At 44.9% G+C, this 14,364-nt stretch overlaps 1 protein-coding gene across 1 annotated transcript in view; it reads left to right on the top strand.

The window, feature by feature from the left end:
* NSUN2 (NOP2/Sun RNA methyltransferase 2) overlaps nt 1-14,162 on the top strand; it is a 30,665-nt gene extending 16,503 nt beyond the window's left edge. The window contains exons 11-19 of the mRNA XM_045847866.1: nt 10-140; nt 518-614; nt 3,216-3,400; nt 3,753-3,845; nt 4,618-4,753; nt 5,498-5,578; nt 5,914-6,052; nt 10,402-10,441; nt 13,185-14,162. Coding sequence (XP_045703822.1) covers nt 10-140; nt 518-614; nt 3,216-3,400; nt 3,753-3,845; nt 4,618-4,753; nt 5,498-5,578; nt 5,914-6,052; nt 10,402-10,441; nt 13,185-13,563 — 1,281 coding nt within the window. The 3' untranslated portion in view covers nt 13,564-14,162. The remainder of the gene's footprint in view (nt 1-9; nt 141-517; nt 615-3,215; nt 3,401-3,752; nt 3,846-4,617; nt 4,754-5,497; nt 5,579-5,913; nt 6,053-10,401; nt 10,442-13,184) is intronic.
* Nucleotides 14,163-14,364: the final 202 nt, after the last annotated feature.

Raw genomic sequence — 14,364 nt, 5'->3', positions numbered from 1 at the left:
GCTTGGCAGGTAATGACGAAAGATGGACAGTGGTTTGCAGAGTGGGATGAGGTTCCTCACAGCAGACATACCCAGATTCGGCCGACCATGTTCCCACCAAAGGACCCGGAGAAGTTACAGGCGATGCGTCTGGAGCGGTGGTAGGTTTCTGGAACTGTCAGAGTTAGGGGATGGTGGGGAGGTTGGGCCCTTGGGCACTCCTGTGAGGCCTGGGCTGTGCCCATGGCTGACGTCAGGTATGCGAGCTTTTCAGCACATGAGAACTTCTTACCTGTTAGTTGCTGGCATCAAGCCTTTGTGAATAATGAAGGTGGTTAGAACCTAATGTTAATACATTGGATACTGCATTAACTTTCTACACATCACACATTGGCCATTTCCTGAATGAGGGCTGTGTGAATACTTAGAAGACATGACTTCTCTGTCACAGGTTGACTTTGTGGTATTTGTTTTAATATTTAATACTAAAAGAATGTATTTTGGATCACTTAAAACGTGAGAATTGTGTTTTTTTTAGTCTTAGAATATTACCACATCATCAAAATACTGGAGGGTTCTTTGTGGCAGTATTAGTGAAAAAGTCTTCAATGCCATGGAATAAGCGTCATCCAAAGGTAAACATCTTCCAAAATACCACAGCATACCATGTGATCTCTTTGTGCATTAAAAGCAGAAGCTGACAGAGGTCAGTGGAACTTTTTTGGGGGGTGGAGGGTGGTTGAGCCTGATGATATGTGTAGGGATTCATTTAAATTTGAGTTTTCTAAACAAAAAGCAGTTCCTTAGATAGGTGATTGGAAAAGGTAGACTCTGGAGAATGCATTTCTTCTACATCTCATACCTAGTTCATTAATAAGAATTGGAAGAACATGAAGATGGTTCTGTGGCTCAAAATTAAAACCTCCCCTGACTTCACCCTACCCCACACTGGCTCTGAACTCCAGTTCTCTGTGGGTTGGTTCAGTTTAGCCTATTTCAGGTTGATGGAACTCTGCTGATGTCAAACCTGTCTTCACCTTGGCTGTGAGGGACAGTTGCAGAATTTGTCCAAACCTAGCTGGAAGGAAATGAATAAATAAGCCCTGATCTGTTGTAGTGAATCTAAACTCCCTCCTGGGTCGCTGTAAGGGCGGCCGTGGAGCAGAGCGGTTGGGAAAGAGGGCTGCCTTTGGAAACTCAACACAAAGCTGTGCTCTAATGCGTGCTGTCCTCCTCATCAATGTGGTGGTGTTTTGTTAGTGTGTGCATCAGCCTTCCGTAAGCATAGAACATGGCCTGGAGTCACAGTCTGAAGGTCTGTGTTTCTTTCAGATGCATGCTTAAAAAAAATTAGGACAGATAATGCTTCGACTTTGGAGAAATAGTAAGTAAACATTTTCTGGGATATGGCTAATCCAGACATACATATGAGTGTACAACCTCAAACTAGCCCAGGACTGACGCTGGCTTTTCTGGGCAGTCACCGTGGTCTTGGTGTTAGGCTGGAGAGTGCTTCGCTTAGAGAGCGAAAGTCTCTACATGGTATTTTTTACTCGAGTGGATCCTGACTCCCTGATCGGGAGCAGAGCTGTGGCTGCTCAGAGCACTGCTAACAAATGGAGCCCCAGACACGGGTGATTTGAGGGTTTTTGCAGTCATCTTTAGAAGGTAAAAAAAAAGAAAAGTAAAACTTTTTTTTTAATCCCGGTATACTTAAAATGTTGTTTCCATGTAATCAAAATAAGTTATTGGGGTATTGTATATGCTTTCATACTGTTTTTTAAAAATAGTGTCAATTTTACACTCTAGGATATACCTTTACCTACCTAGTCACTTTTGCAGGGGTCAGAAAGCACATGGCTGGTGGCTACTGTACCGTATGGCGCAGGTTGAGAGCCAGTTACCTACAAGCATACTTTAGATTCACTTGGCTTTGGGGTTATGTTGATACTTTGTCACATAACCACCTATGTAAGTGGGTTTTGAACTTTTCCTTAAGTTTGCCTCCTTTGAGGTGGCGTCATGCTTTTTAGAACAACTGTGTGTTATTTAAATATTACTGCTCCACTTTTCTATCGTTATATCAGTTTGTTACTCATTTCGTTGAGCCAGTATATCTTGGTTGCCTGTTCTGCTAGGCCCATCCTGAGATTCTTTGTCTTCAGGAGGCCGGAATCTGGTGGAGGTGAAGGCACGTAGACTCTGATCAGAATTTGAGTCAGCGAAAGCCACACTGACACAGTGCGGCTGGTATTTGGGGGAAGGCAAGATTAGGTGATTGTGATGGAGCGAAGAACACTTCCTGGAGAAAGGGACATTGGAGATGGAGTCTGAAAAAGAGGGCAGCGTTTCAGGAAGCAGAGAAGGGGGTAGGAAGAGACACATTCCATCGCTGGCCTCGTCAAGAGGTTTTAGATGGTGGTGTTTGTTTTTTGCTATTTTCTACATTTAAATAAACTGTATTCTGTAGGAGGCAGTGTTGGATAATGTTAACAGCTTTAGCATTTCACCAGCTCGTCCCCTTGACAGCTTCATGAGCTGCGGGACATGCCTAACTTCTCTGTGCTCAAGGGACCAATTTGTAAACTCACTTCATAGGGACTGGGCATTACTACTTTTACCAGTCTTGGAAGTTCATTAGAGAGGACATGTAGTTTTAAATAATTTTTTATATAAGGTTTTATGTCATAAAAAATATATAAAAGTTTGCTTGTCAAAACTTCATTTGTACCATTGCCCCAGTTTATTATTCAGCTGTTATTTCCTTGGGTCCTGGAGGCACAGTCTTCTGATTTCCACAGCAGTTTCTCCAGGTGCCCTGGAACTGTGTTACTATCCTTTCCTATGTTGTGCTTATTCCCGTACTTGCCTTTTCAGCCCTCCTTACAATTTTAGGGATGGTGTTGACTTGCTTGCATGCCTCATTGTGCAATAGTGGATGCCAGTAGCATTCAAAGACAGGCTGGCATTGTACGCCCGATGTCTATGCTTTGTATAGGGTTACAGTAGAATTGATTTTAACTTCAAAGAAAGTGTCCATGAATTCTGTATATAATAGCAAGAATACTTAAAATACTGGTTTTGAAAAACTCTATTGTCTTTTATATATTAAATGCTATAGAAAATTAGTTAAGATTGATTTTGTGAGCTCAGTGTTCTCAGTTTTGTTTTGTTTTGTAGCAGTGCAAAGCAGGTTATGCTTTGAGTGTAAGTGGACTTGTTATTCCCTCTGACAGCTGCAGGGGGAGTCTGCAAAGCCAAGAGACCCTGTGCAGTCCAGCCCTGCAGGTCCCACGGGAGAGAAAGCTGCAAGTCCCTCAGAGCTAGAAAGGAAGCTGGTTCCTGGAATTGGTGATGCAGAAATAATAGAAAGGACTGAGGATTTAGAGAAAAATGGAAATAAGAAAGATGGCGTGTGTGGGTAAGAAACACAGTTATGTTTTGAGCATAACGACGACATTCCCAGTGTCTTCCCAGCAGTGTAGATGGGCTGGGACCCCAGAGCCTTTCCTGTAGTGGTTTTCCAGCAGGCAGTGTGAAAACACCTTTGGCTGGCTGAGTGCTCGGTTCAGTGTAATGAACTTGCAGTGCGAGTGCTGCTGTCTGTTGTCTGAAGAGAGAGATTTAAGGCCTGAAGAGGCTACATGTATAAAAAACCCCGTGATGCACAGAGTTGGGGTGAGGGTTGAGTGGGCAGGGGAGAGTGTGCTGTTGGTAATTAGCAATATTCCTCAGGTTCCAGACTGACTGATTCCATCCCAATTCCTTCTTAGTCCTCCTCCATCGAAGAAAATGAAGTTATTTGGGTTTAAAGAAGATCCATTTGTCTTTATTCCTGAAGATGACCCTTTATTTCCACCTATCCAGTAAGGATTAATTCAACCTTTTTTAATTCTTTAAAGGAACTTCCTGTAGGGTTATAAAAGCATAACTGGTCACATTTAACCATAGTTTTTTATTTAGCTCTGTATAGCATTTTTCCTCTTTAATTGCATGTTAGAGCTGGGTGAAACTTTAGAGTGTGTTTTCTGAACCCTTCAATTTAAAGTGAGCAGTAATCAGACAAAATAAGCTGCACAAGATAAAGACATTGGTTAAGAGATGGAACAGCTCTGGACTCTGGTCCTGAGTATAACTTACTTAGTTGAGTTACAAGATAAATGGACAGAACTGTGTTACTCAGTTCTGCTTTAGGAAATGAGAAATAAGGGGTCTGGGTGGGACCTTAATTGGGAATCTCCAGGCAGAACAGAGAGTCTGGTCTCATGTTCTCTTCCTTATTCATTAAATCTTTGTATGAATTCATTGGAGTGGGCACTTAACATTGTCTTGCGGATAACTAGCCCTTTGAATACGTTTGTAAAACCCCCTAAGGCGGTGTTCTCAAGTCCTTGTCCATAGAGTCGCCATTGAGGGAGAGAAATTGCCCATGTTAGTGTAGGGCCTTGTTCTGGTTGTGCCTTCAATAAACATTGCTGGAGGTTTCATGTGAAATAGACGGAGCTTAGAGTTTGAGTGCCCTTAAACCACACTGAGTTTGAGAAATGCAGTTCTGTAGGAAAGAATAGGGTGCTTAAGGACAGTCTGTTAAGTTTTGAACTATATGTACTCTTATAAACACCTTGCTCCTATTTATAGGAAATTTTATGCTCTAGATCCTTCATTCCCAAGGATGAATTTATTAACTCGAACTACAGAAGGGAAGAAAAGACAACTCTACATGGTTTCCAAGGAGCTGAGAAACGTGCTGCTGAACAACAGTGAGCGGATGAAGGTATAGGTCACAGTTGGGGACTAATGCATAATAGAGGGCCCCTGCTCAGGTTTCCCTGGAAGAAACAGATCCTGGCGCTGGCTCTCGTGTGTCTAGTGTGGGCCAAGGTGAGGTCCCTGAGCCTGCTGTGTGCTGTCAGAGTCCTTAGCAGGCCCATGCTGTGTGGCCTCTGTCCCTTCTGTTCCACTGTCCCTCACACTGTGTGTATCATAGGAGGAAGGTGCTATGGGTTTGGAGACATTGGGTACTGCTGCTGTGGCTTGGTGTTATTTGTCATTTCCATTTTCTATACAGTTTTCCTATTTTAAGGCCCTGTTTTCATTTGCTTTACTGTTTTCCCAGCTTGTTTTTCCTTTTGCATGTTTACCTAGAGGTCCATGAGGTCAAAGTATTTTCCTGACAGTATTAGAACATTATCTCCATAGTGGGTGTCCACAGTGGTTTCCAGGGCGACAGCACCCTTGCTCCTGATGGTCTGTGGAATGTGCTGGCATATTCTTGTATTTGCGAAGATTGCTGGTTTCGTGTTATTAGTCAGTATAAGCCACATCAACCAAAGCCATTTGAAAAGAGGAGCCCATCAGTTGGGCTTTGAGAACTGCTGTTCAACCCAGTTTTAGTCAGATGACTCTTCAAAGGTTTTCCATTTCTCTTTTCCTTCTTTTCATCAGTTACAGCTCAGCCTCCTCAAAGTAGAAGGGATTATTTTAAGTGCTTATCCTGACTTTATTTTTTCCCTTCTAGGTTATTAACACCGGGATAAAAGTCTGGTGTCGAAATAACAGCGGAGAAGAGTTTGACTGTGCTTTCCGGTTAGCACAGGAGGTAATTTGGGGAACGGACTTGGATAGCACTGGCCGCAAATAAGTGGGAAGTAGCTGGGCACAAGTAGGAGCTTCCGAGCCAGCCCGACAGGTCTGGACAGCTCAGAGCTGGACTGGCACCTACCAGCCCTTCGACCCTCACCGTTGTTGAGCTCTCCAAGGCTGGTTTTCTGCTCGGGGAGTATTTGCTTACAGATTAATACAGTTTCCAGGTGGGGTGCTGCACCTGCCTGGGACCTATGGTTGGGGGAGGGCTTGACATGGGGACTGGGAAAGCCCTGAGGGCAGGGCTCTCACTTTACTGTTCGTAACTGTGACCTTTCTTTGTTCCCACAGGGAATCTATACATTGTATCCATTTATTAATTCAAGAATTATCAGTGTATCATTGGAAGATGTTAAAATTCTATTAACCCAGGAAAATCCATTTTTCAGAAAACTTAGTAGTGAGACTTACAGCCAAGCCAAGGACCTGGGTAAGCAGTCTGACTTGCATAGAGGCATAACTAGTTCTTACAGAGACAGTACAGCTGTGGATGTTCCCTCTTACAGGATCTTTCTCAATCTTACGTTCAGTACATTCTGGCTTTCTTTTACTGACTGTCCGTTTCCAGAGGGTTTTGTGGGGACATAAGATATGTCTCAGTGTTTTGAGAATCAGATGCACTCCTGGGGTTGCCCTACTACCCAGACCCTGGTAGAGACCCTGTATCTCCCAGCTCCCACCAGTGGTCAGCAGGTGTTAGAACCTGGCCAGCCAACCAGCCAGAGCTCCATTTCCCCTGCCCACCACCGAGCAGCCAGCCAGGAAAGGGACATGTGTGGAAGTAAAGAGAGTGAGGGGCTTGAGTTTGCTTGCGTCAGGAGGTGCAGGACACCAGCTAGCACAGGTTGTTGGGTGGTTTGGCATTTTGATCAATGCTGTTAAAGCAGAATATGCAGCCTTGCCACCAGTTGCGACGGTTTTGCTAGCCAGCCAAGAGAGATTCTCATCGGCATAGATTCTTGGTCATATTGTTGATTTTATATTTCATAAATCTCCACTTCAAATCATTCTAGTGATGTTTTTATCTAAGGATAAAAATAATTGTACTAAGAATGCTGGTTTTTTGACTTCTGGTCAAGATGGTAGCATAGGCAGACAGAGCTTGCTTCCTTGCACAACCACATCAAAATTAAAACTAAAGTACAGAACAACCATCACTCAGAGCCATCAGAAATCAAGTTGAATGGAAGTCTGACAGCTACAGAACGAAAGAAACCACAATCATTGAGACTGGTAGGAGGGACGCAGATGGGGAACAGGCTAGTCCTTCATCCACGTGTGGTGGATAAAAATTTGGGAGGGTTATCTCAGGAGTCCCAGCCCCATACTAGGCCCCACAGCCCAAGGTTCCAGTGCCAGGAAGATAAGTCCCTAAAACTTCTGGCGGCAAAAACCAGCCAGGATTGTTAGTAGAAGAAAGTTCAGGAGTCCCAAGCAGTTCCTCTTAAAGAACCCACACACGGACTCATCTACTCAGACTCACACGCTCTGAGCTGCAGCACCAGGGTAGCAGCTCAAAAGGCACCAGTGGCATACAGGGAGAAACTGAAGTATCTAGTATCGAGGCAAACAGAGGCTGTTGTCTCTTTTCTAAACCCTCCCCCGACAGATCGGCAAGCTGGTGCCATATCTGAGACTCCATCAGCCTGGCTAACACTGTTTGACCTACCTTGGAGATCCCCAGAGACTCTGTCCCACACAACTTACGGGCCTGTCCCTCAACAGCTACTGCATGGATAGGGAGTTGAGAACACTGCTTTAGAGATGTTTGAAGAGACAGTTTTACAAACGTATTTAAAGGGCTAGTTATCCACAAGACAATGTTAAATGCCTGCTCTGATGAATACATGCAAAGATTTAGTGAATAAGGAAGAGAACATGAGACCAAACTCTCTGTTCTGCCTGGAGATTCCCAATTAAGGTCCCACCCAGACCCCTTATTTCTCGTTTCCTAAATGACTGAAGATGTTTTTCCACATGAACAACTGGTCTTGGGTCATGCCTCACGACTTTTTAAATCCTTTCAAATAAGCAATATCTTGCCTCAGTGAGACCTGGGCACTGCACTGGCTCACAGCTTGGCTTGCTTGGTAATTTATAAGCCCAGCACAAGCAGCAGCCATCTCAGATTGCCTTATAGCTCAGGAAGGGTGGCCGCAGGCAAAACAGGTTAGGGCTGACCTTGGCCTGCATCACCCAGGAAACCCCAGGGTCAGCGCAACCAGTAGACAACCACAGACGGTGTTGAAGCACCACCACTTTGCTCCTGCATAGCCGATCCTCCACGGAGGGTGGAGGTTGGTGGTAAACAGCCAATACTCGCAGCTGACTGGCCTGGGTAAATCCCTCCCATTGACCTGCCGACAGCAACCAAGGCTCAACTATAAGAGGAGGGTGTACTCGGTCCACACAAAATACCTAGTTTGGGTGATAGGGGCGGCTATGCCCTCTGGGGAACACCTATTACATTAGGCCACACTACCAAGACATGGAACTAAAGCAACTCTACCTAATACATAGAAACACAGAAACTGCCAAAATGAGACAAGAGTGTGGCCCAAATGAAAGATCAAAACTCCAGGGAAAAAGCTAAATGAAATGGAGATAAGCAATCTATCAGATGCTGAATTGGAAACACTGGTTATAAGGATGCTCAAGGAACTTAGTAAGGACCTCAGCAGCATAAAAAAGATCCAGTCAGAAACAAAGGATATACTAACTGAAATAATTTATAGGGAATCAACAGTGGAGTGGATGAAGCCAAGGTTCAAAAAGTGATTTGGAACATAAGGAAGCAAAACAATCAGAACAAGGAAAAACAGCCAAAAATTGAGGACAGTATAAGCAGCCTCTAGGACAACCTCCAGAGGTCCAACATTTGCATCATAGGGGTGCCCGAAGGAGAAGAAAAAGAGCAAGAAATTGGAAATCTGTTTGAAAAAATAATAAAAGAAAACTTCCATAATTTGGTGAAAGGTCCTAAACACAGAGTCCTAAACCAGATGGATGCAAAGAGGCCCACGCCAAGACACATCATAATTAAAAGCTCAAAGGTTAAAGATAAAGAGGATCTTAAAAGCAGCAAGAGAAAAGAAGTTAGTTACCTATAGGGGAATCCCCATAACTCTGCTGAGTTCTCAAACTTTGCAGACTAGAAGGGATTGGTAAGAAGTACTCAAAGTCATGAAAAGCAGGGACCTACAGCCAAGATTGCTCTACCCAACAAAGCTGTCATTTAGAATGGAAGGGCAGATGAAAAGCTCCCCAGACAAAAAACTAAAGTTCATTGTCAAAATACCATTATTACATGAAATGGTAAAGGAATTTACTTTTTAAAAAAGATCAGCTCTGGCTGGTGTAGCTCAGATTGAACACGAGCCTGTGAAGCAAAGGGTTGCAGGTCGATTCCTAGTCGGGGCACATGCCTGCGTTGCTGGCCAGGTCTCCAGTTGTGGGTATCTGTGAGAGGGAACCACACATTGATCTTCTCTCCCTCTCCCTAAAAATAAAATCTTTTTTTAAAAAAGATCAAAGCCATAAACAATAAAATGGCAAAAAGTAAAAATCTATCAACAGTTGAATCTAAAAAACAAACTAGACAAGACCGGAGACAGAATCATGGATACAGAGAGCATTTTGTTGGCCAGATGGGAGGGAGGTATCGGGGAATTAGTGAAGAGGTGAGGGGATTAAGAAGTACAGAAGACAGTTGCAGAATAGCCGTGGGGATGTAAAGATCAGGATAGGAAATGGAGTTGCCACAGAACTTACACGCATGACCCGTGGACATGAACACTGGTGGGGGGGTTGCCTCGGGGAGTGAGGAGTGCTGGGTGGAGGCGGGCAAAGGAAAAATCAGGACAACTAGTAGCATCAACAAAATATAGTTTCAAAAAATTTCTTACTATTTATTGAATTTATTCGGGTAATGTTGGTTAATAAAATTACATAGGTTTTTAGGTGTACAGTTCTGTAATCATCTGGGTATTGTGCGTTCACCACTGCAAGTCCAGTCTCCCTCTGTTACCATTAATCTCTTTACCCCCTCCCCCACCCCTTTTTCCTCTAGTGATCACCATACTGTTGCCTATCTGGGCGGGGGGGGGTTGTTTGTTTTTTTCTTTTAATTTGTATTTAATTGTTCAAGTATAGTTTTCTGTCTTTTACTCCCATCCCAGCCAACACCCCCCCGCACCCACCCCCCTCCGCCCCGGGAGTTGTTTTTAATTTGCTTAATCTCTTTACCTTCATTCTTACCAGTTTTTACATCATTGTTTGATATTTGTGGCTCAATTTGACAAGGACCAAACAAATTAGTTATTGTGGTTGTTTAATCGTGTGTCTTATGTCTAAAGCCGTAGGCCTAAGGAACATAACACATACTGTTTTAACCTGCACATAGATGATTGTGGTATAATTTTAGAGATTTTTTTATGTGCTGTTTCTGGGAGTTTGGAGAATTAACCAGAAGCCAGTTCCCACCTCCCTGCGCTGAGAGAGACTTGTTGAGTGGCTTTGCCTAAATCCCTGATGGTCCTACTCGGTCCTCTTCCACGTAGTCCTGAACCACGCACACTGTCCTGATGGCCCTCCCTGCTTGGTGCTTGCCTGGCTGGTGGCTTCATGTTTTCAGAAAGGTCTTTCTCCATCAATATCCTTGAATCCAAGAGTGTAGATTATGTGTTGCTCTCTTGCCACAATTCTGGGCAATTAAATTTGCTCAACAGAGGTGTTCCCTGACCAGAAAGCTTGGCCAATGCTTATCTGTTTTTCTTCTAGCCAAGGGGAGCGTCGTCCTGAAGTATGAGCCGGACCCTACGTAAGTGAGGGCACTCTTGCCATTGGGCCTCAGTGTTCTTGTGGGGTGGGGGTGGGGGCCATGGTGCCCTTAGAAACCTTTTATTTTATTAACTCTCCTTGAAAACAGTGATGGGGAATTTAGAACTGAAATACCAGTCTTGTGTATCACCATGAAGATATTTTTTAGTAGAACATTCAGCTCAGGCCAAATGTATTTTTATTGAGAGTATAAAATGCATAGTATGTGTTTTGTGTGCTTTAGAATCTAATGCTAATGTCTGTCTTAAACAGAATAAATGTAAAGATTGAACAGTTAAGAGAGGTTGAGCTCTGTCTCGCTTTGTTGGTTCACTGTGAGGATTACCAGTTAGGCATCAGGCAGTCTTCTAGGGTTGGGTATGAGGGTCCCTGTGGCTCACACTGACAGCCACCAATTGACCAGCCCTGCTTTCGTGTAACCACAGTGTCTGACAGGAATACTGCCAGGAGTAGGTTCCAGATTGTCAGTACTTTGCAGAAATGGGACAGAGAACTCAGGTGGGTGCCCACAGTGCCTCAGCTGGTGCATGGCAGAATCAGCATTTGCTCCCAGGAGTCCGGTCTTTGTGAAATTACTTTCTGGGAGGAGGAAGTAAAATGCAATAGTACAGACTACAGAAGAATTTGGGGAAGGGTTTAGGTGGAGCCATGGCAGGTTGTCTGGGAAGGTAGCATTAAACCTGAGTCTGAAAGGTGAGAAGGAAGCTGAGAAGCACAGGCTTGGGGCAGGAGGAGCTGGAAGGCGGTCTGTGGAGCTTGGCGGAGGGCAGGCCAGGCACCCTGCAGGTCTGACAGGCCCACGCAGCTTCAGATTTCACACGGTCTCTGGGTGCTGTGGAGAGCAGTCTGTGTTTGGGGGGGGGGGCGGGGCAAGGGGTGTGGGGCAAGAGGAAGACGGCAGGGAAACGAGGGCAGTGTGGTGTACGGGGTCTCTCTGGGGTGTGTTGGAGTAGATCCGACGAGATGGATTGTGGGCAGGGAAGGGGCAGGAGCACTCAGTGTTGGCTTTTGGGTGTTTGTGTTGAGCAGTTGCCACCTAAAGAGGGAAGTGAGGGAAGCACGAACATAGGAATTTGAAGTGCTGGAATGGACATCAAATAGACTTGAGTAGTTATAGGTGGAGAAGAGGGGTCTGCAGGACCCTGCCCTGGAATGTGTCAGCCCTGGAGGAGCAGTAAGTGGGAGCTGCGGGGGAGGTGGCAGATGAAGCAGGAGAGAGAATACTGCAGAAGCCAGGGGAAGGGGGCTGTGGGAACTCAGCTGGGAGGAAAGAGGGTGTTTCTGGTGAAGGCTCTTGGCATTGGCTGGGTGATGGTGGCGGGACTGGGCATGGCAGCTGGGACAGCACAGTGGAGAGTTCATTTCGAGATGCTTGCTGTGAAGCACAGTGCATGGGGCTTCCTAGGGCCAGTGGACGGGTCAAGAGAAGCTTTAAAGTGGAAGGTGTTGGGGTGTGCTTCCTGCTGATAGGAAAACAAGGAAGGACTGCCAGTGTGTCGGGAACGTGAGGGTTTTACAAAACCATGGGGACAGTGACCTAGAAATGGTAATTTGAAAATCATGGTACTATGTGGCTCACATAGAAAACCTTAGGATATTTTGTGCTAGTTTCTAATAGTTGAAAGTGGAAGTTGGGAAGCTTGTGTTTTTCTCTCATTTTTTATCAATTTACTGTCCATGCTTTACCCTAGGGAAAATGAAAAGGTGCTGATGTGTTTCCTTCTTTTTAATGTTTATTTCTCTTAGTTCAGGCCCTTCTCCTTTTCTGTTTGTTTTTTAAAGACATAACTGAGCCCCCCCCATCCCCCACCTTCTGTATTTGTTCTTTCTCAGCCTGTGTCACTAATTTCTGGCATCAAGTAGGTTTGGGACATACACTTAATTATATGGAGCCTTTAGAAGCCTAAAAAGTACACCAGAGTCACTTCTGACTCTGAAGGGAATTGTATGATACGTGTAGTAAGTAATGTTCATAGTACTTGATAAGTGGTGCACGAGTGATGGAAACAGTAACTGCCCTCTCAGTTCAGGAAAGAGAGCTGATGCTGCCTGGCGAGCAGAGGGCACATCTGTGAGGGATTGCGCAGGCTGGGGCAGACGGGAGTGCTCTGGACCTAGGCAACGCTGCCTGCTGGGAACGGGCGCTGTTCCCCAGGAAGTTGTACTGTTGCGTGGGTGTGGAACCAAGAAGACTTAGGTCACTCGGACCAAGTTATGTGAAGCACTGAGTCTCAAAACCCATGGACCGTCCTGGGTCGCAGTGCTGGTTCCCCAGTCTGCTGGCGCTGTTTCTTTGGGTGAAGTTATCCAGCCTCAGGGAGCCTCCGTTTGTGAAAATGGAGGGCGACGTGTGAGGGGCCGTGCAGTAAGGGGACGGAGATGTCTGGTGGTGGGTAGGATGAGGCTTCACAGATAGGTCTTCAAATTTGAGGAGAGTAAATATGTATGGAATTGTGACACTGAAAATGTGAAATCTGCAGATTTGGGGGCCATTCCACTGTGAGCATTTAGAAGGAAAAACTGGCCAAGCTGAGGGTGTTGATAATATTCAGGGCACGAAGGAGGAAGCTGATCTTCCTTTGAGAACACCCTTCATAGGATAACAGACTGAAGTGCTTCCCAGTGGTTCAGTGGTATGATTTTGAGAGAGTTTGCATATTAATACCTCTTTAGAGGCAATTATGAGGACTTCTAATATTTACACAAAGCTATTTTGTTTGTAGGAAACCAGATACCCTGCAGTGTCCCATTGTGTTATGTGGGTGGCGGGGAAAGGCCTCAATTCGAACTTTTGTGCCCAAGAACGAAAGGCTGCATTATCTCAGGATGATGGGGCTGGAGGTGTTGGCAGAAAAGAGGAAAGAGAGGACTGCCGGGACAAATGAGAGCGACGAGAGCGCAGCCAGCTCGGGACTGCCAGAAGACGAGGTGAATGCTGACCAGGGAGCAGAACAGACTGCCAGTCCGGATGCCGCCAGCACAGGCAGTGACTCGGCCGGGGCCCCACTGCCCGGCAAGGAGACCCAGGGAGACTCTGGGGCCGGCAGCACTGCAGGGGCTGCCACCTTGGTGTCTACAAGTGAATCCAGAAATGACCTGTAAGGTATGTGTTTTTAAAGACTGGCCACTGACGGAATGATGGGAGCATCTATGAATGATCTCAGTACTGATTTCATACGAGCTTACTAAAGTTTGTTTTTAGTTTGTTAGAAGTCGCTCATTTTACTTTGCTCTTTGGCAAAGCTGAGTCCAGTGTGCCTGTTGCAGGTAGTAGACTTTCACAGTTAAAGTCTTAACCTCCATCAAGAAACACAGCTGCCCTTGCAGAAGTTTTCACGTCCCTTTTGTTATACCTATATTGCTCTTAAAGTCCACTGTTTCTTTTAATTATTTATAGAGTCTTTATCTCCTGATGAGACATTGGAAAACTGTACCCTGAGCTTTAATAATTGTATTAAGTTGCACAATAGCAGTGCAGCATTAATATGCAGCAGAGTAAATATCTGAGGTCTCAGATGATTTCTGTGCCTTTGTAATAAAGGGTAAAATAAATTTTGTCAGAGTAAAAGCTATATCATGAATTGTGATACTCGTTATGAGGGTTTTATGTGCTTTTATTGAATGGAATGCTTTGCAATTTTAATTTTAAATGGTGTTTGGGATCCTTGAAACGTTCAAATAAATAATTATTAATAAACATATACGTGTGTTTGACTTTATCCTTCATGAAGCAGAAGGAACAGACTTATTTTGGGTTGAGTGGAAATGTTAGAATTACAGCATCCGTACCTTTGCCAGTAGAAGGGGTGTTAATGGGAAGACTGCCTTTGAGTAACATGAGTGGTTCTGTGTGGAAGTTCCTGAAGGTCTTCCCTGTGTGGCTGACCTTGTATCCTCTAGGCA

Source organism: Phyllostomus hastatus, unplaced genomic scaffold, assembly GCF_019186645.2.
Source record: "Phyllostomus hastatus isolate PE091 unplaced genomic scaffold, TTU_PhHast_1.1 phas_contig_58, whole genome shotgun sequence".
NCBI lineage: Eukaryota > Metazoa > Chordata > Mammalia > Chiroptera > Phyllostomidae > Phyllostomus > Phyllostomus hastatus.
Note: the sequence above shows the minus strand (reverse complement) of the source record. Positions and strands in the feature narration are given on the sequence as shown.